Source organism: Nothoprocta perdicaria, unplaced genomic scaffold (genome assembly GCF_003342845.1).
Source record: "Nothoprocta perdicaria isolate Ctin4 unplaced genomic scaffold, notPer1 scaffold_378, whole genome shotgun sequence".
In the NCBI taxonomy this organism is placed as follows: Eukaryota; Metazoa; Chordata; class Aves; order Tinamiformes; family Tinamidae; genus Nothoprocta; species Nothoprocta perdicaria.
This window is the reverse complement of record NW_020455619.1, coordinates 118,285-144,464: the sequence shown is the minus strand read 5'-3', so window position 1 is coordinate 144,464 and position 26,180 is coordinate 118,285. Positions and strand designations below refer to the sequence as shown.

The window sequence follows — 26,180 nt, the reverse complement described above, 5'->3', positions numbered from 1 at the left end:
TCTCACCTCTCCCAATTTTAAAGGAAGAGACTGCTTTTAGGTAGGAGAAACTGATTTCTTAAATTTATTGCTGGTTCTCACTAGATATGCAGAAACTTGATGAGAGTTCAAGTTCTTTGAACTCTCAAGTTTCAAGATCAAGTTCTTTAGTGTCTCACCCACATCAGTCCTTAAACTTTGCTTTCAATTTGCAACTGTTAGTCATAACCGCCACAGAGAAAACCATGACTCCCCCATCCCTATTGACACCAGATTTTATTCCACTACTATGAGCATTTATTACAAATACTGTATTATCAGGTATTTATTCTTATTTTATAACATGTTATAATGTAATGAAACTGTTGGGCACTAATATCTTACCTCAGGATTTAAGGAGGAATTAATCTTCTGGCCGCAGTTAAGTTGTTAGGCTATTGGAATAAGTGTGAGTCTGATGTAAGACACAGTGAGAACTCAATTTTTTCAGGTTCTACAAGGCCAGCAAAAGCAAAACTGTCAAAGGTGAAAGGGTTCAAATTAGTTCTTTTCAGGGTACTTCCCATCTACTGACTTTCCAGAGGGTTATACATGAGTGTTTTAATAAAAATAGCAGTGCTGCCGCAACAGTATGCCATGAGTTCTTAAAATTGCTTTCATGCTTTTTATTGAGGAGTGGATGCTGCCTTTATAATTGTGAATCTAAGTACATTTGCTGCATTTGTTGCTAGTAGTGTGCTGCTATTCCCTATTTCCTTTTGAAGGATTCTGGATCTGTATTGTCTATTGTCCTTGCTGTGCAAACTTTCCACTGTATGCACCTAGGCCTTACTTTCAGTCATCACAGAAGGACTTCTAGTTATTCAATCCATTGAATAACTCTTGGATCTCTGTTCCAATATAAAGCTTTTGTAGCAATTCTATGTGGGGAACAACAACAAAAAATCCTTCTTCAGTTCAAACTTGATTTTTTTCAGTTATTATAGAAATTCAAGACACACACAGAGGCAGCTCCACACTTTTAAAATCCACATATTCTTAAGATTTTTGTGCTGAAGCTCTCCTACTCCTTCTAGATTGGAACTCAAGCCTCTGAGGTACAAATCAACCTCCTGGGCTAACTCCAACCATGTATATATAGTTTTATCACAGTGCACACAGAGTTGCTTTGCCGGATTTTTTTTAAAAATACAGGCACGTGGAACTTACTTGAAGAAGCTAACAAAATTAGTTCTAATGAGTCTAATGATTGCACAATCATTAAAGTGAAAGTATTTAGAACAGGAAGAATTGGTGAATTAATTTTAAATTTGAACATGCAAAGCTGACATGGCTAGGACAAAACCAGGAAGCAGCAAGCATATAATGATTTTTATTTTATTTTCAAGCAAATATRGATAGCTAGCTTATAATGGTAGCACAGCTGAAACGCAAGTCATACTCATCTGCAGGATTGCAATGAGTGTCAGAGATCTGTAATAGTCATTGGTCTTTGGGCTACAGCAAAGTTGTACTCTGTTATTCAAAGCTTTATTTGAGTAGGGTAACAGCAGGCATTAATGAGCATGATTATGGTTTAACATCTTCTGAATTAGCTCCTAAATAACAAGTAGTTGATTGTTTCACAAATAACCTATAAAGGAATTTCTYCCTTCTTCTCTACCTGTTAATGACACAAGTATTTGCCATTCTGTAGTATAATATTCCACATAGCAAAATGAGATACGGAAGGCTTGAGAAACTGTCACTGAAAAGATAAAAGAAAAGAATATTATAGTTAGGGCAGAAATAGCAACCAGTGAGGACAGTGGAGACCTTGTCAACTTCATACAAAGAAAAGGAAAAAAAAAAACAATACAAAAATGAAAAGGCCAGTTTGCTTCAAACTAGTTAAAATTTGTTCATAAAAACATTTTAATCTATGTGAATCTCAGAAGCATCCCTTCTTCAGATACCAGAGAGTATACCATGACATCTAGCCCATAGATCATGAACAGCAGATCTTATTAATGCAGGCCATCTATTACTGTCTACGTTTCTGTGGTGAACATATCCCTAAGGTTTGCATTTTGGAGAGGAAACTATCTTACCTCCATTTTTGAAAGCTCTGGTGCCCTCTAGTCATATCTATGAATCTTGCAGACCTATTACTTTATAGGTTTAATACTAACATTAAGGCAAATGTGAGATCACAGAGAAAAAGGATTACAGTTTAGGGCATCATCAGTGACAAGTTAAACTCCAAGATGGGGGATAWAGGCTAGTGCTGATAAGATTTTTATGACCAAGGGTTCCCATGCTGTCACTAAAATCAGGTTTGTTTTATAGCTTGATTAATCAGCTCAGTGTTCCATTTCCTTTCTGTGTAAAGTTTGGTTTGTTTTTCCTATATATTCTATTTAATATTGCATGCATACTGAATATATCTGCTGTTTTATTGTTAGGTCATTTAGTTTCACAAAGTTCTTTTTCAATTTTTCTTGGTCAGGCTTTCTGTTTGATACCTAAGTGACTTGTAAAGAAAAAACTGTCAACTTTTCCAATGAATACTTTTTTTTTTTTTTCCACATTGATCACATGATCACATGATTCACATTTTTCACATGATCATATTGGAAATTACCAGTCTTAGCACAGATTCCTGAAAGGCTCTATTGATAATTTCTTGCAGAGTGAAAACTGACACCACCTCTGTTTTCTGTATTTTAAGTATTTGTTTACCTATGTAAATAYCTTGGTTCTTAGTCATTGGATACTTTACTTCTTTAGTAGCTTTTTGAGAAATAGTTTGTTGATTTAAAAAAGTACAATAGTATGCAAAGCATGACTTTCATTTACAAAACTTGTGCTAATAATACTGAGACACAATTGACAAAGGACTATGACAGCTAAAAACAYGTGAACTATAAAAAAAAGCTAACAACAGTGGAGAAAATCCATTTGCAGTAACAATAAGAGTGAGGAATTCTAGCGCACTGTAAAAGAAATGAATCATAGCAATGAAACAGACCTTTTAACTAGACATGAATTATTAAATTATTAATAATGTAGAAAAGGAACATTGATTCAATTAATACTTTTGTTCTGTCTTTAGAAGGAAGCTGAATAAGATACATGGATCACATAGGGATAAAGGGAAGATTCTGACTTCACAAGTAACTGAAAAAGATATTAGGCAACATCAACAACAGATAAACACCTTACAGTCATATAAGACGTTTCCAGTAACACTTCATTATTTACTGAGGAAATATCTAGTCTTCTGATTTAAACATTATTTATTTATTACAGCTACAATGAATCAACAAAGTGCTAACAACACTGATTTTTTGTTACTATTCAGAATGAGGAAATGGAGTAATTATAGAATGGAGATATAACTTCTCTATAAATGGGAATATAACTTTCCATATAATTGGAAAGATAACTGACTAGTCTSAGTCCAGTCAGAGGCAAATTAATACAAAAGACAATGATTATAAATAAATAAATAATAGGAATATAATCAATCTCAGTCAACATAGTTTTTAAGAAAATTAGGTTTTGCAAGATAAAATGAGTTGGAGCTTTTTAGACAATAGATTTTGSTGACAAATTAACAGCACAGATATCATATAATTAGGAGGTTTAATATGTGTACTAGTATGAGAACCCACTCAAGTGGTAGCAAAATGACAGAATGAAATGGCACTTAGGTTTATTAACAAGAGATAGAAAGATATAATTTAAAATCCATATGCAGGATTGGTGAGGCTGATACTGATATGCTATGTGCTGTTTTGATATTCTCTTCTTATAAAGGGATGCTAAGAGAACAAAGGAAAAAAAATGGAGGGATCATGGAAAAATAATAAAAATAATTCAAAGTCTGTAGAAAGTGTCAAAGGAAACAYTACAGGATAAATTGCAACAAGACTGAGAGCCAGGTGTACTTGCCTTGGCTAGCATGGAAATCTGCTGAACTGTGCAAGTAAACTAATAATTTATCTCTGTTATTTTCCACTAAACTCTGAATAATACACTGATGCCAAGATTTCTAACTACCTTCAAGGAACCCCCTTTTAAAGACATAAAGTATATGAATATTTCCTCGGCTGAACAAACTAGGTCCTTAATGCAGCTCTACTGAGTTAAAAATCACCTGAGTTTGATTTTCTGTATGTATTCCTTTGGGTAAGACAAGAAAGAACCATYCCAGTTTCCCTTTCATGGCAACAAAAAATGTATCTGTTTTCCATATTATCTAAAGCAACTAATCAGAACATCCATTTGCACTGKACACATACAAGATCAATATGGAATAATGTTCAGTTTCAAAAGTATGCTATAGGAAACTCCCAGATCCGTTTGCCATTCTCCTGAGATACACTGCTGGCTGATAACCATTCTGCTGTCAGGGCCATCTCACCTTGAATAAAGATTAAGACAAATAAAATGAAGATACTAATTTTACTGTGCAACGCAGAATCCAGAACTCTTTTCTGACATAACAGACATGTTGATTTGTGCTCCATTTTTTGGAGCACAGGTGTGATTTGGGGTCTGCTCACAAGAACATTTGTGTTTTGAGCACAGCAAATTTTACTTTCTCTGTGTGAGAAAGAAATCAGCAATATTTAGCRTTTTTTCAATACGAACTACCCTAAATAGACCATGTTCCTTTAACTTCTATTCCTTCTTTCTCAGTCTGAGAACTTACTACTACAGCTAGTAAAATACTGTCAAATTTTGTTTAAAAGTTGCTTKGTTAAAAAGAATGTTCTGTGGAAATATTTTGCTTTCAATCCACCTCTGAAAAATTACAAACACAGCTCCCTAGTCTGTTGCACCAAACAGATTACTTCAGAGAGAGGCAACCAGGGACTTAACAGACTGAACAGCCAATGTCAAGATCAAGTTTCTTGGCACAGTCAAGGATTTCAGGACACCATGCAGCCAAGAACATAGTAGCCTTGGGAAATTTAGATAGATCTAAGCTTTAAAACCCTAGAAGGCCTCTCAAGACTGGATTTGCTAGGCATCCTGTTCCACAGCACGTAGCTCCCGGTGCTGGTTCTAATTCTGGGGAACTCCCAAGGGCACTCCCACTTCAGAATTAGCAGGGTGCCTCATATAACTTTGTAGTATCATAGGTTATTTGGGGATCACCTTATTCTTAACAGTTCTGGTTATTAAAGTYTTTTTTTTCATTTGTGAGATTGTCCTCAAATCAAAAGAAAGATATTTTGAAATACTGAACTTAGAGAATAGAAGCTCAGGGTTTATCTAGCTCCTAGTCATGATCACTACAGTCAAAGCCTGTTTCCTTTGAGCACATCCTCTTTCTGCTCTACCAGGAGATTTCTATTGAGAAAGAAAAAGAAACAAACAGCTCTGTCAGAAAGAATTGTATTGTCATTTTGCGCCTTTTTTTTTTTTTTTTTTAATGTGAAATCCCTGTTTACCAGAAGAATAACAGCAAAGGTCACAGATGTATTGATCAAAGCTCACGATGGAATAATGTCTTTCCATGACGGCCTCTAACAGAAACATCAGACAGATTTCTGACTTAACTGAAATTATCAAAATGTTACTTCCACTAAATTTGCTCTGTGAAGCAAGTGAAAACATGGATAGAAATAACCAGATCTGTGTGCAGTACCTGATGCAGTACCTGACGGCAGTGATAGAAGTTGATCTGTTTATTTAATTACAGAGCCAAATTCTTTGGTGTATCAGAACAACATTTTGCAGAATTTGCATAGAAAAGAAATAATCTGATAGTTAAATATTTAATAGGAAATTACCATTTAAAATCAAAAACCTTTCCCATGTGGTATCTGTCATTAAGTCATTATAAAAATGCATGAGGAAAATCCGAATGCCAATTGGAAAAGGTGAAAATGATTGCACTACTTTTATTATCCAGACTCAATAAAAAATCTAAATGAATAACATAAACAGTAAATCATCAATTAGATTTTTATTTTGCTGATTTGATGATAGCAACTAATTCAAGAACATAAAGTATTTTCTATGCTATTGCTTTTTTAATCTAACTATCTTTTCAAAATGAAAACAAATTATAGTGAAAAATTGTAGAGAAAGACCTTTACAATGTGATTTYTGAAATATATGATTTTAGCAACAACAATAAAAACAATCCATAAGAATTGAAGATTGGTTTGTAATGACTGTCAAATCCAAGATAGTTTTCGGTTTCATAATCATTTGACCTTAACGCTGTTTTAGAAAAACTTTGATAAATCTGACCTTTCAGCTTAAAATAAGATAAAAGGCATGGTGAATGATTCTAATACAACGTCAAATGTATAGAAATTTTCACCTGTCCCAAACTAGTATGTATTCTGGCATGTGTGAAAATTCCTCCATTAAAAAGTAGGCTAATTTTTGTGGGGAGAAAAGCAGATCACAAAGGAGGGTGCAGAGGGCAAACACAGCAGCAAAATATTCAATACATAAGAGCTTGTTAAAATAATGTCATTTGAGGCAAAGTTGTTTGCTGTCTTAGGAGAAAGACCTCCATAAAAAGGTCAGACAAAATTATCTTTTAACCTTTTGTTTTCCCTTGCGTTAAAACTAAAGATATCGATCATTTTGATCCATTGCCCTAATGATCTAAAAGACCTCGTATCCACACAAACAATATCCACAGGGTGTGGTGGTGATGATGGGGAAATGGATCTTTTTATCCTGTTCTGTAACTAAGCTGATTTCACAGGGATTCTTCCCGCRCTACACTGGTTCTTTGCTGCCTCCAGTGGAGGCTGTACACAGCTGCCTGACTGTAAAGACAGGGAACTATTTTTAAAGCTGCTTATGAATTCCCAGATTTGGATGCCTGCTTTATTCAAATTTGAGCCATGATGCAGCAAAGCTACTGTAAACTCCACCAGCCGGTAAAGTCTCCAAAGGAACAGCTGGTTTGCACTTCCCCCGGTCCCTTGCAACCGGAGCAGGACTCRCAGGCTGTGAATCCGTGAGAGGACAAAAGGGAACCTGCCAGGGATGGTGCCCAGGCACTGGAACTCGGCCACCTACACTGTTAGAGCTGCCCCCGGCACATAYTTGGTCTGTGCCAGCTCTCCTAATCGATTCCTGTGTATAGCTGGGAAGCTGGGCAGTCCCAGAAGTATTCCTAATGAGTAGTTTGCATAAGGCTGCCCTCTCACAAAGCGTAAGGAGGAGGAACAGAATGGATGTGGCTTGTTCTGTGCCAGCTGGCATAAGTTTCAGTGGCTGTAACAATAGTCTTGAACACATTATATTTGCTCCTATCAATGTAGTCTCTGTATTCCAGGTCCTGGATTTCCTGGTTAGGCTGAGTCAAAATGTTTTCTCCCCACTTAAAGGTGGCAGTCTTCCATACCAGAAGAGACAACGTTAACAAGTTTGGGCTAGTGGACAGTTTTTCTATCATTTTAACCACAGAATGAAGACAGGCCAGGAGTTAAAATCTTCGCTCTATACAGCACTCTTACAGTCCTTTGTGGCTATTGAGTAAACTCGATGTTTTTGCCCTAAAAGGCAGCTTTTTTTTCATTGCGAAGGTGGTTGTTAAGAGACTACACAGATACAATGCTGGTTTCTGGAAGGACGGAGCTACTCATAATTTTCATAGCCATGTGAGCTCCCAAAGGGGGCACTTGCCCACGAGCAGGCCGTGATGTTGCTGATAGACATGCTCTGCATCTGAAATGTGAACAGTTGTCCACCTGACCACCCGAAAGTCATGGAGCCTACCTACTAAATAAGTAACATCTCCTACTGATTACCAATAGCAAGAAAAAAAAGTCAAACTTTTTAAAACACTAGGTGCTTGTGCTTCGTATTCAAATGCTAATAGTGACTCATACGGGACATCTTTATGTTTACATAGATGGCATTTATTTTTCARCATTTTTAAAGTGATACATACACAGAGTGAGATGACATTCTCAAATTTAGATTGTACTATCAAAACATGTTATCATTAATCATGTTACGTCTCTGTAAAACATACGTGATTCACTTGTTGAGCTAAGAACTATGGTTGGTAATGAACGAGCAAGCTACGCTGCCTTTAAAACAACTGAGTCCTTACTGCAGCCACCCTCATTCTTTCTGTAGCACAGAGAGATCAGAGCTGGTCAGAGAAAGCAATGTCTTCTACTGGCTAGTGAGAGAGATGAGCTAGGGATTTTAGTTTTGCTCTTATGTGGAAAAACAGCTACTATGCCTGTAGGTCTGTAACTCTAAAATGAACAGATAACTGTCAACAATGAGCACACATATAGTAAGCCCACTCCTGCATATTAGATATAAAGATCAGCCTTCTCCTGAATTGCTTATGGCTTACTGGCTTAAAAAATAGTTTCTTAAGTGTGGAATTAGCCTCTTTCCATTAGTTGTTTAACAGTTAGGAGTCTGGTCTTTGTTAGTGTCAATAGTTTAGTCAATAGTTTACAGTCAAGAAGAGTTTTCTGTGTCATTTATCTTTATTCTGCAAAGCAAAACTTATCTCCAAAAAGCAATAAATGGAATAATTTGGAGTGATATTCTTCAGTCTCTGATTTCAAAATTTTGAGATTTCAGGGGATGCTTTGAAGACTATGAAATATAACTAAATAGACTGAGACTATTCTCATAAAATTCAGATCTTTGCCAGCTTGTTCAGTGGGATTTCCACAGTAGGCTCACATTGTTGCGGTACCACAAAACTGATTGAAATTAACATTGAATCTAGTTGAATGACTGATCTGTTGGTCAGTGCAGAGCTGTTTGGCTGGTTTTAGTCTAGAATTTACAGGTAGAGAATACTAAAGCTAGGAATCTGGGGGGTTCTTTTGTTTTGTTTTATTTTTCTAAATCTTTCTGCCAAACATCAGGCTAGCCCTGCCTATAACACTGACAGAACATTTAGGAAGCATAGAAAAGTTCTTCAGTCTTGGTTGCAGTTATGGTTAATGGGATTTTAATCTTCTTGGTATTTGGACCAGGTAAGAAGTGGGTAAAAGCCTTAAAATGTTCAATTGGCTTTAATATCTCTAACATCTGTTAAAGTTTTTGCTCAGGTTATGTATATTCTCTGGTTGATTTCAGCACTAGAGGAATTCTTAATTCCCCRTCTGCCCTCCCCAGCAGCTGTCACTGCATTCAGCATTGCCTCTGAGAGCTGGAGGCTCACAGAGATGACTGAGCCAGGTACATAAATATTATTTTGCACATATGTACCGTACATTATATTGAAAACATATTCTGCAGTTTCATAAATTGAAAGAGAGATTTTGGAAAATACTATCTGTTGGATGCTTTTCCTATCTAGATCTTAAAAGTAACAATTATAAGCATAGATTCTAAAGTAATGCTTACTGGCATACTCTGCTCACAGAAATGTTGCTAACCTAACAGTGGTCAGGAAGCAAATCTGCTTCCGCTTGCCAGTGCACATATTCTTGAATCATCAGGTAGGATAAGGTTTCATCTTGAAAAAAAATATTCACTTCTAAATGGGATGAAAGGTCCAAACTATAAGCACTGTCTTTGAGTGTCAGATCTTCATTTTTGTGATAGATGTCACTATACTTAGGAAATCCAGTTGACATGTCAGCCAACTGATACTAGCTCAACAAACCCAACAGAATTACCAGCTCCATCTCATCATATTTATTTTTAGCATGATTGACATATAACTTGAAGAAGACTAAATATTACTTTTCTTCTGTAAGGACTGAAAAGTCTATTTTTAAACTAACAGTGAAACTTTTTGGAAATTCTGTAAGCAGTTGTAATGTTTATGGAAAACAAATGGATTTCAAAACATTTTTGGGGGGTTCTGAGGTCAATAGAGAGCAATAMAAAACACTTTTATTGTCTGGTCATATGAATGTCCATTGGATTTTTCTCGTAAGCATACACTTGGTTCCCATATTGGTTATGAGCTTGATTTAGACAATAAGCTCTGCTGTGCAATCACTTCATAAAATGTTGTGCTTGCTTTTATTAAATATAGATAGGAACCCGTATGTCCGTTATAATCAGCTGAAACAAGAGCATGAAACTGTAAGGCTCTTAGCATGAAAATTTCACCAGTCTAAGAACACAGAATCAAGGAGAACGCATTTTCTTGTTTTCACGTACGCCACGTATATATAAAAAAGTGAAACTATCCTTTCTTTACCACTCCGATATGGCATTAGGAAATGAAATTGGTGAAATTTAGCAAAATTGCTACCCAGAAAATAGTGACTGCCATGTGTTAGTTAACAGAGCTACAAATATTGCTTTGGCTTTTGTTCTAAAATTCAGATGTGGTGCCTCAGTTCCATAACCCATCCAGGGAATGAAGTCTGTCCACCAACACAATATGTGATTTTTTTTTTTTGTTATTATGCTTCCTTCACAAGGTCCTTTTCAGATGATTAAGGTCTTTATTCTAAAGATAAGATACATTTATTAACATTGTAGATCAATTTATTCATAAGATCTGACTGCAAAGGAGACCACTAACTTGATGTTCCCAAAACACTCACACTAGGAGCTTTGAAATTACATCCATCCCTGCAGGACAAGACCAAACGCTCATTATGTTGTGTTATCTCTGTGACCTCCTCATCCACGTTGTGTTTGAGACCAGGGGTCATGAGATGGTGTATTCATCTGTCATTTCTGCCTGAAAGCATTCAAACTCACAGCTTGGAAACCCTGGATGCAGGCTTTCTCCAGCATCCAGGCTGCTTAGTCTTGTCAAGGGTCAGATGCTTCCTGATATTGGGCAAGAGCTCCAAGCACCTGTGAGCTTTAACGGCAAAAGAGTGCACCTACTCACTTCAGGAGCCTTGGGAGTCAGAGGGAGGGAGGGCTTGGCTCTGCAGGATCACACTTTTGTCTGTATATATGTGGAGCAGGAATTTGATAGTATTTTAATGGTAAGCATTTAGTAAGTAGTTAGCTTAGATCTASCCCTAAGAAAATACATGAAGATAAAATGTAATCTGGTGGAACATTAAATGATCATCCCAAATCTATCAGCATACATTTCCGTTAACTCCACYGATGTCATAGGAGCTACTACATATCTTTGTATAATTCAGCATGAACAAATCAGGACAGACTATTACCTCAGTTTCTGTGTGCATAAAAAAGGCAAGGGTGTACTTTATAGATCAGTTCATACAGCAGTTGAAACACAGTAGTTGAAATCTACATCTATATTAGTACATTATACAGGAATATTTCTGGGCATCAAATTGAAGCTGCCTGCATCGCTATTTGTCCTTGACATGCTTTTGGCCCATGCCATCTTCCACTTCTCCTAACTCATGCTGCAGTTAGCTCGTAAAAGGGATTGATAATTTTTATAAATCTGTAGCCTTTGGAAGAAGATAACTGCTTCATAAAACAGGTCCTCTCAGGACCTTCCATGCCCCTATGTTAATTTCCCTGGGTACATCCAGGAGAGGACAGTCTGGCATTCATGGCTGAACGTTTCACAAGCTGTGCAGTGCAGAGCTGTTCCTTACTTAAGAGTATGGCAACTCAAAGTCGCACGGACTTATCCTTGCAAGCTGACACCCCCAGCACCTCCCTTCACTGCAGTTATAGCTGCCTGTTTCCAAAGAGATTAATTTGGAGGAATTATTACTTATAATACTACTTGCAATTACTACTTGATGTAAACAGTGAGAAGTAAATTAGAGAGAAGTGCATAGCAYATTGTCAAGCCATATAATAACTGCCTAGTTTTCCCTCTTTGCTGTCTCCATCATGTGGCCCTACCTGGTAGCTATAGTGTCACTGTTTGGTATAGACTTGCAGCTATAGCCGCTATAGCCATGCCACGGTTATGTCATGCAAAGTGCCATCCTTCTTACTGAAGGACTATTGTTTCAAGTTTTTCTTTTCTTTTCTTTTTATTTTTTTTTCCTCTTTTTTTTTCCCGCAAGTCTCAAGATTGGAACCAAATCACAAAGCCAAGGAGAAAGGAGYTTTCTGGACTCCTTTCAAAACTGTTCTTGCTCAATCTTGCCTCTGGATGTCTTTCTTAACCATATTGTATTGTGTATCCTATCTATATATTTTAAAATAATAAAACAGTATTTACAGAGAACGGAATGGCACGTATGAACAGCAAACGGAGAACATTACGAAATCATTTATTTAATTTATTTTTCTTTCCTTCCCACCGTTTGCTTGGGAGCACCTGTAAACCCCGACAACCTCCCCGGTCACCGCAGCTGCCCGCGGCCGCCGTCAGGCGCCTCACGGAGCTGCCTCGAGGCGCGCGCGCCCAGCGGCGCCCCCCGCCGCAGCCGTTAACGGCCGTCCGCCCAGCGGCGCCCCCCGCCGCAGCCGTTAACGGCCGCCCGCCCCGCGGCGCTCCCGACGGGTGTTGCTCGCAGCGCCCCTCGCCGCTCCGCTCGGCCGGGCCTCAGTTTCGGCAGCCGCCGCTGCGGGTCASTGTTGCCGCTGCGTGGCGGGAGGCGCCGCGCTCCACCTGAGCGCCGCCCGCGCGGGGCAGCACGAGCCGCGCTCCCACGGCGGCCGCGGCGCTGCGCGGCCAGCGGGCGCTTCGTGCCCTCCGGCCCGGCGGGACCGCGTCCCGTGCGCCTCATGCTGCGGCCCCGTCCTCCGCTGGCGTTTGGAGAGGGCGCCCAGCGCCCGCTCCAACTTTGTATTTGTCCTGCTGGCTGCCAAGGGAGGGGTCTGTGCACACAGCGCGAGCAAACAGCAGCTCGGCGGGATCATGTTTCGCTGTGTTTCACCCCAGCTCCGCAAAGGAGCTTCGCGGGGCAGCGCACGGGAACCGTGTTTGGGCGGAAAACCTGTGGCCGTGCGGGCCGGAATGCTGCGGGATGGCTCCCGTTGCCGCTCCCGCTCCGCAGGGAASCGCTGCGCGCTTCCAGGAGGCTCTCTCCTCCCCTCCTTCTCTCTCCCCCGTGGGATCCCCCTTGCTTCGGGCCGCCACCGTTTTCCGTCAGAGCTGACGACTGGCAGGATCCCGTCGGCAGCGGGTTCCGCTCCGTTCAGGGAGCCCCGCATCGCCCTCCTCCTCCTCCTCCTCCTCCTCCTCGGGCGGCCCTGCCGGGGACCCTTTCAGGCAGCCGCCAGCGCACGCGGGGCCGCCCGTGCCAGGAGCGAGCGAGAAGGCGACGCGCCCGCCGCTCCCCGGGGCCGCAACCCCCCGCGGCCGCGGCCTTCCCGCTAGGGAGGGAGCCGCCCGCCCCAACGCCGCGGCCGAGCCCCGCGTGCTTCCCGGTAAACACGCGGCCCCCCGCCCGCCCCGCTCCGCTCCCCCCGGCGAGGCACGGCCGCGGGCCGGGGACCCGCCTGGCAGCGCGCCCCGCCGCGCCGGGGGGCATCAATATTTCAGCGCCTTCTCCGCGCGTTTCTAATTAAAGGCTGGGGCGAGGCGCTTCCCCGCCGCCCCCTCCCGCCGCGCACACGCTGGGGACCGTCTCGTTACGTCGGAGGGAGCAGAAGGAGTGACGGGGCGGCCGGCAACGCCAAGGGGAGGGCCGGGGGGAGCGGAGCGGGGCGGGCGGGAAGGGAGGGCTCGTGCAGCGGCGACGCCGCCGGGGTTGCCAAGTGGACTTTTATTGTTTTCCACCCACTTCCAAGTCGATACTATCTGCCGTCTCATGTCCTCCCTATAGCCTATATAAGCGGCGGCGGGAGATGGAGTAGTTGCGGACACGGCGGCGGGAGGGGGGCGGCCCAGCCGCGCGACTCGGACTCGCCGCCACTCGGCAAGAGGAGCCGCGACGGACGCGCCGGAGCGCGGCGCGGAGAGGCAGGTACCGAACCGAACCGGGCCGAGCCGGGCCGAATCGGGACGCGCGGGCAGCCCCGCCGGGCAGCGCGGGGCGCGCACGTGCGCGGGGCTGCCCCGCGCAGCGGCTGCCCGCGCTCTGCCCGCGGCTTGCGAGGAAAAGGCACGCGAGGTAGCGGCTCCAGCGAGCGCCGGGACGGCGAGCGGCGCCCTGAGCCGAGCCCAGGGGCCGGGGCGGGCCCCGGGCGCAACTGGGCGCTGCGCGCGGCCCCAGCTGGGCGCAAAGTTGTCGCCGCCCGCGCACCCCCCCCCCGCCTTATGTAACTTGAAAAGCGGACCCGGTGCTTTTGTCCTGTAGCGTTTCTGGGCCTCCCCAGCTCCAACACTGCCGGTTTTCTTCTTTCAGGGAAAGAGGAGGCCTCGTACAGCCGCGGATCTTTCCTTGTCATCGCCACCGTCACCCGTCGGGGCAGCTGCAATGAGTGGACTGCGCTCTCCCGGCTTGCTAGGGCTGGTACTCCTCATGCTCTCGGCAGCATATTGCAAAGAGAAAACCGACTCCACAGATTTGAAGGGCAGGCAAAGTCTCTTAAATCTGATCATGGAGATCATTCAGGAACTGAAAAGGTACCACTTGGAGAAAGACAGTGGGGTGCAGTACTTCTCCAAACATGACTACACCTTAGACAGAAGGGAAGTGGCGGACTATGAGGGATACCAGGATGAGCAGAGAGTTGGTAAGTGGCAATCCATGACTTTGGGGATTTCTTTTTCTTTCTCCACTGCCTGGGGGAACCAGAAAGCATTGATGTGCATGATAGTTTTATATCAAGAATTCATCAGTTAGAATACCAGCCATTCCCCCTGTTACCAGCAACTCATATGGACTGCAACTTCAGAATTGCAGCTTCTTCCCCCGGAAGCCTACGTTTTTTTTTTAAGTCCTTCCTGGGCTTCAATTACCCTATCAATAATCCTCTGCAGGACTAGGCTRTGCCCTTACAGTGTTTATATTTAAAAGAATTTCCTACAGTTCCACCTTATTAAACTTTTCACTCCTCCTTACGAGTCCCTTTCTTACTCTGGTGCTAGCATCCTTGAAATACTAGAGGACTGGCACAGAGCACTCTACTGCCACCCCCCAAGCCCTGAACATTTTGAACCATTCCTTCAGTCATCATTCCACTCATATGCATTGCTTTTCTCTAACCTCCAGTGAAAGTCCTTATTTAATTATTTACTTATTTATTTGTAAGAGGACATTCAAAATTGTATAAGCAGCCCAGAAAGTCACAGTAACCCCATGATGAAAGCTAGGTAAAGCTCAGTTTCATGATGTACTTCTGTGCATCCATCTGAAAGCTGATTTGGCTTCTCCTGCTGCCATGTCTAATTTATTGTTCAGTGTCACTCCCAAACCCTGTCAGCATTACTGCTGCTCAGCTTACACCTCCTACTGGAAATGACTTTCTGAATATCTTCCAGCAGAGGTCTGTTCATTTTTCTTTTTTAAACTGGCTTTTGTTCTGCTATTTAWGTGTCTATTTATTGATTTCATAAAGCTTTTAACTTTTCCTCATTCTCACTTATATTAGCAGCCACAATGATCAGCTGTAGTTGGTGATTGTCACTAAAATGCTACTGTAAATGTTATCCCCACCTGGATGATGAATGAACATAGGAAGAYAGTTTTGTTCTACTTAAAACACACACTGCACGTTTCATTTGATAAATGTTGAATGCTTAAGAAAACAGACTATTAGTTGACTGGAACTTACACAGTTCTTGGAAGTTGGGCCGAGTTGGCTATCCCACATCTGTGTGCTAGTGTGAAACACCTGGCTCTTGGCGATACATTGTGTATGTGCATATGAAAGCACTGGAGAACAGATCAGTTGGTACTACTGCCATTGGTTATTCTGTTGTTATAATAGAATTATTACYAGTCATACTGAACAAGTTCATTTCCAGAGGACTCTACTGCTTAGAGACCTTCATTGCAGTTTAGGTATCACTTTCCCAGTGAGCCTGGGAAATGCCTGAGTGAAGTATTAGGTCTTTAGTGCTCTTTGTGACATAATTCGGTCAAATATGATAAGGTCAATTTTACCTACACTCACTAAAGTTAGAAATAAATGAAGAATGACTTCCGAGAAGTGTCTAACCTCACAAGTCAATCAGATGTGGATGGAAATGTTCTCTGCTTTATATCTGATAAGAGGTGCCAGGGGAATGAAAAAGGCTGCTCACGCATTTATGGTCAAATAAATACAGCACCATGTAGTGTATCATACACAAGCATCACCAAGCTATCAGCATACAGTTTGTAATGGAGAGCAATCAAAGATAGCTGTAAATCAGGAAGACACAAGCAAAGGTTAGGGCTGAAATGGATTTCAGTAAACCAGTTTCATTTTGCCATCTGCTGAACACAAAACGCGAGGCGGTAAACCACAAACACAGGGAGCCAGAAGAGAGCAATTTGCTTGGGATCATTTCCTGTGAATTTTATTTACTGCTAGAAGAAAAAGAAAGATTCCTGTAAGCAGATCAATCCCGTTTCATGATTATAGCCAGATAGTACTTATACAAAACACTTCTGACAAAATAGTGGGTACATTTGCATAAGAGAATCAGAAGAGATTGGGATTGGGAAACCAAACTTATGTATATTTATTGATGTTTACTGTTAAGGGAAAATGTCATTTCTGGGCAACTGTGAACTAAATTTTCTTAGAGAATTTAAATTTAGGATAGGTGATAATGCAAACCACCGACTGAATCTTTGTTGTCAACAGCATTAATGACTGCACACTTAACAGCTGTATGTTTCATCACCACAGTGCTCTGTGCATCTTTCATTGTGGATCCATATATAAAACCAAAGCTTACATTTTGGCCCATTGTACACAAACAAGTTTTCATCTCTGTGTGTCTGTCAAGATGTAGCAGTGGTTTTGTTTGTGTATTTATTTATCAGAGTTTATTCCTTTTCTTTTATTGCTATACTTGGCAAACATAGTTCCGCTATAGCACAGTGAATATATATTTTTTCTGTCCAACAGAAATAGTTCCAAGGGATTTGAGGATGAAAGACAAGTTTTTAAAGCATTTAACAGGTATGTTTTAATTTTGCATTTGTATCCATTATTTCATCTACAAACTGTAGGCTGCACTGTAGATTCTTCAAATAGGTCCTTGAGCTGTGCCAATTAATAAATTACTTTTCTTATGTTTCAGGTCCTCTCTACTTCAGCCCTAAATGCAGTAAACACTTTCATCGACTTTATCACAACACAAGGGACTGCACCATCCCAGCATGTAAGTGCCAAAAGCTAAGGTTAWCTTTCATAAAACCTCAGAAAACTCCTAAACATAGTAGCCCTATGAAATACCAGATTTGKGATACTTTGCTAGGCTATGTTTCTTGCAGGGAAGTGCTCTGAAAGGTGCTAAATGACCTTTACAGCATGCTTGCTGRGATTGTATTGCTGGTTACAACTTCAGTACAAATACTCTGTGGAGAATGACAGTAAACACTGCTTCCTGGACACCTATGCATAGATCTGTTTTGTTCCCCATCATGGGTATTTAATTTGCCTGGAAACRTACAACTCCTTTCCCAAACCCTTCGTATTTAGGCAGACACAAAACAGGATGAGAAAGCCAGATAGCACTACCTTCCTTTTATGAATTATCTTATGGAGAGCATATCTTATAGACATTGTCAAGTCAGCTTGTTGGTGATCATCCCTGTAAATCTTGCAAYGTGTCTTCAGTGAAATACATAAGTGCATAAGTAGAACTTATCAGGGCTTAGTAATCCAAATGATRAACAAATTGCAATATCTCAGCAGCACAGACAATTAAAAAGAAATCAGGAATTGACATTTATCAGTCAGTAGATATGACTACAGATTAACAGAGAGGTGGATCTGTTGAATAAGAAGGTGCTATTTTAGTACAGACTTTTTAGAATGGAAGAGCACTTTATTTTACTTGTCTAAGGTCAAGCAGTTGGGTCAGAGCTAGGAATAGAATCAAGTTTCAGATTCCAAGTTCCAAGTATTAATATTTCAGCCCAATATATTTTAAAGGCATATTTATTAAAAATGAAGATTTTCTTCCCAATTAYAAAGATTCAGATTATGACCATTTTAGAAAGATATCAGGCTGCTTAAAATTGATGAAGAATTACAGGTAATGGCTAACCAGGCCATGTTCAGCTTACATTTATTGTAATGAGGGAGTTGTTAACAAGTAGTCTGTTTTAGACAAACACATGATCAGATTACCTTTTTCATAAAGGTCAYATCGCAAACATCATTTGGCTCAGCAATATCTAGTACCTTCAGCTGTGAAGCTGAAGAATAGGTGGCCTGAAAGCTGGAATTAACTTTTTCCTCGTAACAGGTGAAATACCCCCTTACATAATGATTTCTTACTTACACAATGGATTTCTGGGTAAATGGCAATTAAAACATATCTCAGTTTTGATTTTTGGGATTGTTGATACTGATTTTCAGTCACCTGGCTGGACTTGTTAGCATCTTCTTAAAGCAGATTTCTTGTAATTCTTTGCATGTAATATCACATTACTGATTTTAGGTCAATACCAATTCTGTAGGTAGTCATTGAAGGGCAAATCAACAACAAAAACACCCGTGATGCTGCAACAAGGTGGTAACTAGTACGAACATATTCCATGGGCCTACTTTGTGTAGCATAGTAGCACTGATGTGTGGACACTGACTTGGTTTGCCYTCTGTCCATAGCCAGCTTTCACCTAAATTCCTCTCAGTTTGCCATGTAAAAGAAAAAAATCCATGCGTCTCTTGATTAATTTCAAACAGAACTGCAAACTACAGTTTTGCTACTGTAGTAAAACTACATTGCTACATAGCTGCTTATTAGGAATGCATCAAAAAGCATGCATTCTAACACAAGAACTCCTACCAATAGGTATGACTAACTGTGGAAAAAAAGCAACCCAACTAGTTTTTTAAGATTAAACTTGATAGTTAGGAACAGATTTATATGATGTGGCTCTGTATTGTAGCTAGAGGATGAGTTTAATGTTCCTGTGATTCTAGAAGGCTCATCAAAGAGTAAGTGAAGTCATTCCACATGAGTAAAGGGAATTTACATTACGYTTCTATCAACAGATACCTTATTCATCTAATATACCAGTTCCTCCAGGAAGAATATATATTGGAAAGCTGTATTATATTTTAATTATGTTGTTAGACCTATTCGCTGAGGACTATAGATGATTTAGCAGTACATTTTCTTCCTCTAATGTAGCAATACTGTAGTTCCAYGTTTAGCTCCAATACTTGAATACCAGCATACATAAATTTTCATACATACATGTACTTGGATGATGTCTCCATACATTCATGTTAATTATATGTATTATGGTATRCATATAGTTGTATGCACCAGTTAGACAAGGCTCAGTTATAACTGTTGCACACTAAATTTCTAGCTCTGAGAAACAGATTTATTATACATATTTATATATATTACCAAAGATGTCAAAGATGGCAAACCAAGATGTCAATTTATTATAACAATAATTTGCACAACTTTAACAATGATGATTTTTCAAAAGCAAATCTGGTCACTTTAAACATGTTTATATTGTGGTTTTGTTTTTTTTTTTCCCCATCACAGACTATAAAAGATGTGCCAGGCTTCTTACTCGGTTGGCAGTAAGCCCAATGTGCATGGAAGGATAAGGTAAGCTTTTTGATAGCCAAAGTAACAGTCTATGGCAAAGTAAAACTGTGGATTTTGTACTTAAAATGTGACAATTCATGGGAGTGTAACAAGTGTGCTTTGGCTGAGGTATTGCAGTACTTTGCACCAGCTGTCTTAAAATCTGACAAAATATTGGCCATAAATAAAGGATACCCCCTACTGGAGGCAGTTATATAAAAATACATGCACATCAGCTGTGACTTATTCCAAGCAGTACGTAGTTAGCAGAGAGTGAATKTGCTGCATAGAACAAAGCACAACAGCTGTAGCTGATTGAGTTGACTCAGTATACAATCRTGTACACTGGCAATGGAAGACCTTTTATGTGTGCAGCTGTAGATTTATGGTGTACATTTTAATATGAATTAATTACACATAGCTATACATATCAAAGCTTTATAAATACAGATAAGTTGCAGGTGCTTTTATAATAATTCAATTAAAATATATTACTAATATTGATAAGCTAACTTTATGCTACTCAGATTTCTTGGAATTTCTACTATGTTCAGCTTTTATATCAATTAGTTATATCCTTCACTTTTAACTTAGGTGCACCTCTTTAATTTCTAGCACTGCTTTGGTAATTAGGTAATTGCTTTGGCACCAAAACAACAAAAAAAGTACTTTCAAACTATCTGTGCTTCTACAGAACTGACCCATAGAAACCCAAAAGGACTAATTTAGACCCTTTCCTCTCAACCTTTTCCTCAGACAAAAATGTGACCTCTGACAAAGTGCTAAATAATAAGCCATGCTGCTAAACCTATATGTTTTAGCTTTATGACAAAAGAAAATGCATCTTGTGGAGAGATTCAGCGAGGAAAAGCCATAAATACTATACATCTTAGTTTACTTTTTAAAGTGCTCACAATAGCATGTGAGCACATGTCATAGCATTTTAACAAGCATGCTAGGGAAATGTGTTCACAATACATGTAAAAATGTCTGGGGAAAAGAATGTAGTTATTAGTGTTTCCCAGCCAAACTGGGAGAATGTTTGGAACAGAGTCACACAGAGATACATTGTGGGTCTGTGGGTTCAATATTATCATCAATATCTTGGGTAACTGGCCAAATTATACCCTTTGTATGGATGTATGGATGACAGTGCTGTAGGAGAACCACCCATGAGAGTACTATATTTGAAAAGAATACTGGAATTGAAAATAATCTTGGAAAATTAGTTGTCTAGTCTAAAAATAGGATGCAGTTTAAAGGAAAGGACAGAATTCTGGAGGCATGGGAATAATTAACTGCAGCAGTATTAGGCAAGTTGTGATTGGCTGGATAGGTAAAAGTTCTGTAAAAATGTATGGTTCAAGTGGATCTCAAATTAAGCATAAGTCTGCTACATCACACTTGATGAAAAGACAGATAACATACTGGAACATGTCAACAGAAGCATAAATACCTGGAGCAATCCCTCCACTGGTGCTGGCAATGCCTCCACTGGAATACTCTGTTCAGTAATGGCACTGCACTTGAAGATAGATGGGTGCTTATTGGTCTACACAAGAGCAACATGCATAATCAAAGATCTAGAAAAGCCAACTTATATAAAAAACAAAATGAAAGGAATAAGCAGATATCAGAGTAGGGAATTCTTTCCTTCCTTCCCTTAGAAATTTCATGCATCCTATCATGAAAACACAAATATACAACATGAAAGAACAGTAAATAGTAGTTCTAATCTCAACCTGTGAGTCTACTAATAAAATATACAGATACATGTATAATATACATATATATAATCCATCCCTACTTTAACTTTGCTTGACTAAAGGCCGTGTTTGAATGGGAGTAACATTCCACTTCTGTTATCTGCCACAGACAAATAAGTCACTACCAGTAGTGGTACCCCTGACTGGCCTGTATTAATAGAAAGAAAGCCTATTATCCACCACAGAGGCCTTGAAATCCATGGCAGTCCCCATAAAACTTAAGAGYCTTTCCTTCTCATAGCTTTTCCACCTCATCAGTTCTTTTTGTGTAGCTAAAGCATCTCTTACAGAAAAGTATAATGCAGCCTTTAGTTGTTTTCATCATTTCATGGACTGAGCTATAGGGAAATTCTTTTTCCTTTTCGTCCCTCTACAGAGCAGATAATTACTACTAATCCAGACTTTCTAACTCTTGTCAAAAAATTGCAACATTTTGAACACTGTAGCATTTAAACACAGGCAGACAACATTTCAAAGCAGTGCAACTTTCTTAAATTATTCTTGCATTAGAAAACTATCTGCCATAGTCTCTGCCATAAGGCTACTAGTTTCTAAAGTGCAGACTAACTCTTCAATCTGTCATGGTACGTAAGTGATCTGTTTATGTGCATGCACGTTATCTTCTTAAACAAAAATAAGCATTCACTGCTAAACCAGGACAGTTTAGCAAGATGATTACAGTTCTTAAATTCATATTTTTTCAAATTCAAATCTACAAAAACAGTACTTAATTTATGACTATGAAAAGGTTTCACACCCTAAAAGAGAATATATTCCTTTCTCTTCCTAGCTCACAAGGCCAGATCTATTCTTTTTTTTAATATTTCTCATTAAACTTAAGAGATAGTAGCTAAAATTTTATTAGTTAAGATGCACTCACTTGATCCTCCTATCAAGTCMAGTTCTCTCTGCAAGCCCAAGATTGATACCCCACTGCTCATGGAAATAACATTTCATAAGAAGCACCTAGGTGGCAGATACACAAGATAATTCAGTCAGGAATATGTGCAACACAAAGTTAAAGCTACTTATGGGATCAAAAATTRAGCTTCTTCAGAGAGAGGTCACTCATTTTAAAATATGTCTGAGACATTCATTTTCTAATTTATTGTGCACCTACCTGACTGGGCTCTATCTGGTTCCTATATGGAGCATTTTTCTTCACATTTTGCCCCACCCAAAGAATGCAAGGGCATCTGCCACCATTACTTTGGGTTTTGGCAGATCCAAATCTTACCATTTCTGTTGGAAAACTGGAGATGCTRCTGTTGGTATTCTCCCTTCTGCATGACTTAAGTGTCTATTAAGGACCAACAGCGATTTCACAAATTATTCTTAATCTTCCTTGTAGCAAAAAGAATAGTTCAAATAGTATCATTAACATCATGTGCGAAAGCTTGTAGATAAACTACAGGTTTATTTAATTTATATATCTCAAAGATCTGTTGTAGTTACTTTGCTGACAAGGTATTTACCCTATGAATTTCATACCTGTTGTTAACATTTTTACAAGTTTCTACAGTTATTTCAAATGAACAAATAAGAAAAGTGATAACAGTCAAATCTAAACCAATAAATGCAAAATTTGTGCAAACAGTCTTGAGCTATCATGAGAAAAGGAGCTTTTATATAAGAAAAGTATGCAAAAATCCTATCACTTTCTTTGCTTCCTAGCAAAGCAAATATAATTAGCAATATTTAAAGAAAAAGAGCAACAGAACTGATAGTTCTTGCTTAGAATGCATGATAGGGCAAGAATAAATATCAATACGTATAGGGGTCAGAGATTTTTTAGAGAATTTCTAACGAAAAGCTAAAATACACTGATAACTGGCATTTCCTTTGCAATCCTGAAAAGTGTGTGGAAGTTCTAAATAACTTTTAAGATGTAAAAAAAAAAAACATATAAGCCATATTAATAATATACATTCAACCATATTAATAATACACATTTAAAAGGCTGAAAGCATAAACTTGGAAACTAGCTGCATAACAATACAGCTGAAATACCACAGCAGACATGCTGTTCTTGTACACCATATTCTGTATTAATTATTTCAAACTATCCTAAACAAAAATAGTATCTGGGCTCTTGCTTAAGTTTTGCTACACATTTTTTTCATAATGGAGCTACATCCCTTAATTGTTTTCTCCTCTCTTTCTCACACACACATAGTTTCTTACTCAAAGTAATGCAGAATGAACTGGGGCAATGTCAGACACTTCTATTTCAGAAAACAAGCAAAGGTTGAGTTAAGATGTGGGATTTGTGTATTAGCTGGTAAAAACTGACATTTGTTCCTAGAAAGTATAACCTAATACATTCCCACACAACTCAGGATATAGTCAGTCACCTCTGCTCAGTGACAAGAGGTAGTTCCTAAGGATTTAGACTTTTTATAAACCATTGCTCTCAAGTGGCTATAGGCAGAGTATGTTCTGAGTTCATTGTGTAGCATAACCCAGCTTTGTTAATAGGCACTTCTGAGTACCACAGTTTTACTTACTAGGGTTCTCTAGCGGAGTGCACCAGATAAAATATTAACAGTTTTAGCATCCCAATCTGTGGATCTCTGTGATTCAATGCTTATTTTACAGCATTCACCGCTGAAGAAAGAAAAGGAATTTTCAATGTTAACACGTGGATTTTTTTTCTACAGTATTTTAAAGGTTAAATCTACTTGCAGGGTATTTTTAAAGGTTATAATGACATTTAAAACATTAAACTCCTCTCTCATAGAGAAAAGCTCTTTCCTAAAGCTTATCATCACTCACAGACAACAACTAGAACCAAATCTGGAAAACTGTATTATACTTTTACAATATCATTCATTTGTGAGTTTTAAAATAAAAACAGAACAATTGTAGAGTTGTAGAATTGTAGAGTTTTGTTTTGTTTTTTCCCCCATTGGAAAAGAAAATGTAAGAAACAGAAAGAAAGAGGAGAAAGGGCTTGCGTGCCTGTCAATATTCCCAACAGAGGCTGCAGTCATACAATGTTCTTACTGGAGACCCTGGATGCATTTGTCATCCTTCAGCTAAGYTGCAGTCTATTTTTCCTACATTTCATTTATGTAGCATAGACTATGCAAAATAAAGAATACTGCAGCAACTGATGGTTTAATGCTACCAATATCAGGCCTTTCCATGGTTTTCTGAAAAACAGAGTATTTAGGAATCTACAATTTGCCTGATCACTGAGAACCACCTAAGATCCACAGCTCAGATGAGATGTCCCTACAAAAGCGTTTATTAAATTCTCAGTGTGCAACTTCTCAGCTGTACCACACTATGATCAGATTAAAAGGATATTAATTTTTTTGTAAACATCACTTTTTGGCTTAAACACAGTAGAGTATGGATATACACACAGAAAATAAGCTAGATGAAAAAGCAAGACAGAAAGAACTTGCATCAGTTTCTCCTCTAGGAAAAGAAGTAAAAAATGCATTTGTCCTACCTGCAAAACCAGAACTAAGCTACATTACACTTTTCTGTAATAGCATTCTGTTATCTTACAACATTTAAATAATGCTTTTATAAAAATCACTGAATTAAATACACGTTTAAATAGGATACTACTAGAAATAGTTCTGTATGGACCAATAGCTTGATTACAATGGAATACATCTACTATGGATGACTTTGGATTCAAATTCAGTTACAGATTATGCTAAAGCAGAAATAAATTCAGAGAAATTCCAAGTAACAGATAACAAGAGAGACAAATACGTGTGTTCAAAAATAAAATATAAAAGTTCTAAGCTTGGAAAATGGATCGACTGCTTTGCATCTCCCACGTGAACTTCTAGCATTCATGATATTCAAGTGTGATACCAAAAGCTACCATGATAAAACAAGACCCTGTTAAATCTACTCGTTTCTAAGCACACTGTCTCATATGTGCAGTTACTGCTCTCTAATGAAATCAAGTTCATGGTGCATTTTTTTTTCTTTCTGTTAGGACATTAACAAACTGTCATCTTTACCCAAACTTATTTGCTTATAAGACTTGCAGCAGTTGATAATCATCTATCTGAAAAATGCAGTGGTGAAAAACATGATCAACAAGCTCAGGAATGACAGAATAGAGGACAGTCTTTAAATACATATATAGCTTATTATGGTTTTTTTCCCAAGAGGTTTATAAAAAGTGTTGGGAGAAAAACAGTGGGGTAACTTCACTATTCAGCCGCTTTTGAATTAACCTTTTGAATAAAGTATTTAAGTGACCTGGAAGCCTCTAATTTTATTTCACTGATAACAGTCATAGGAATGGTTCTGTTTTGATCCCAAGAAACTGTTTTGGGTAGAGTTAATAGAACTGGCAACAAATTCAACCATTGCAGATCCTACTCAKCTTGTTTTGCCTCGCTATTTGCAAATTCTACGAGTAAGATTTCTATTATTTAATCTCAGAAAGTTGCTCTCATTTGCTTATAGTGTAAGTCCAAGTTGCTTCACCCGTGGGACCAACAAAACAYTGAATCCATCCTAGATCCTTCCAATCTGACCTTGACAATTTACATTACTGGATATTGTATCAGCTTCTTCTTGATATCAAGCCATTAAGACAGACATTTGCAATCTGTTAGTACTATCCTTGATGTTTATTCATGCTTTGATTTCACTGCTCCAGTCATAGGAACAAACTAAGATGATCTAAGAACACGTTTAATTGGTAAAACTCCACGTTTTCTAGATCTACTCTACCTAAAATGAAACACCACAAGGAAGGATTTCCAAAACTTTAACCTAAAACTATTTTAGTCATAAGGCTGATACGAACTGAACTAAATCAGGAATGTGCTTTTAAAGCTTTACAAAATTATTCCTAAATTGTCCATTTTTATTTACTTCCTGTATAATATATGAATTTTAAATACTTGTATGTGAATATGAAAATGATGAAAGGCAATTTTCTTCTTYCTTTTAATCCACCAGATGTTATTACCATGAAAAGA

General features: G+C 39.1%; 1 protein-coding gene across 1 annotated transcript; it reads left to right on the top strand.

The window, feature by feature from the left end:
- The first annotated feature begins 14,176 nt into the window (after positions 1 to 14,176).
- Positions 14,177 to 26,180, top strand: ALKAL2 (ALK and LTK ligand 2). The gene is made up of 5 exons (XM_026044686.1): positions 14,177 to 14,466; positions 16,795 to 16,848; positions 16,970 to 17,050; positions 19,406 to 19,471; positions 26,161 to 26,180. Exons 1-4 carry the CDS (start codon positions 14,208 to 14,210, stop codon positions 19,468 to 19,470), a joined length of 459 nt encoding a protein of 152 aa, XP_025900471.1. The 5' UTR covers positions 14,177 to 14,207; the 3' UTR covers position 19,471; positions 26,161 to 26,180.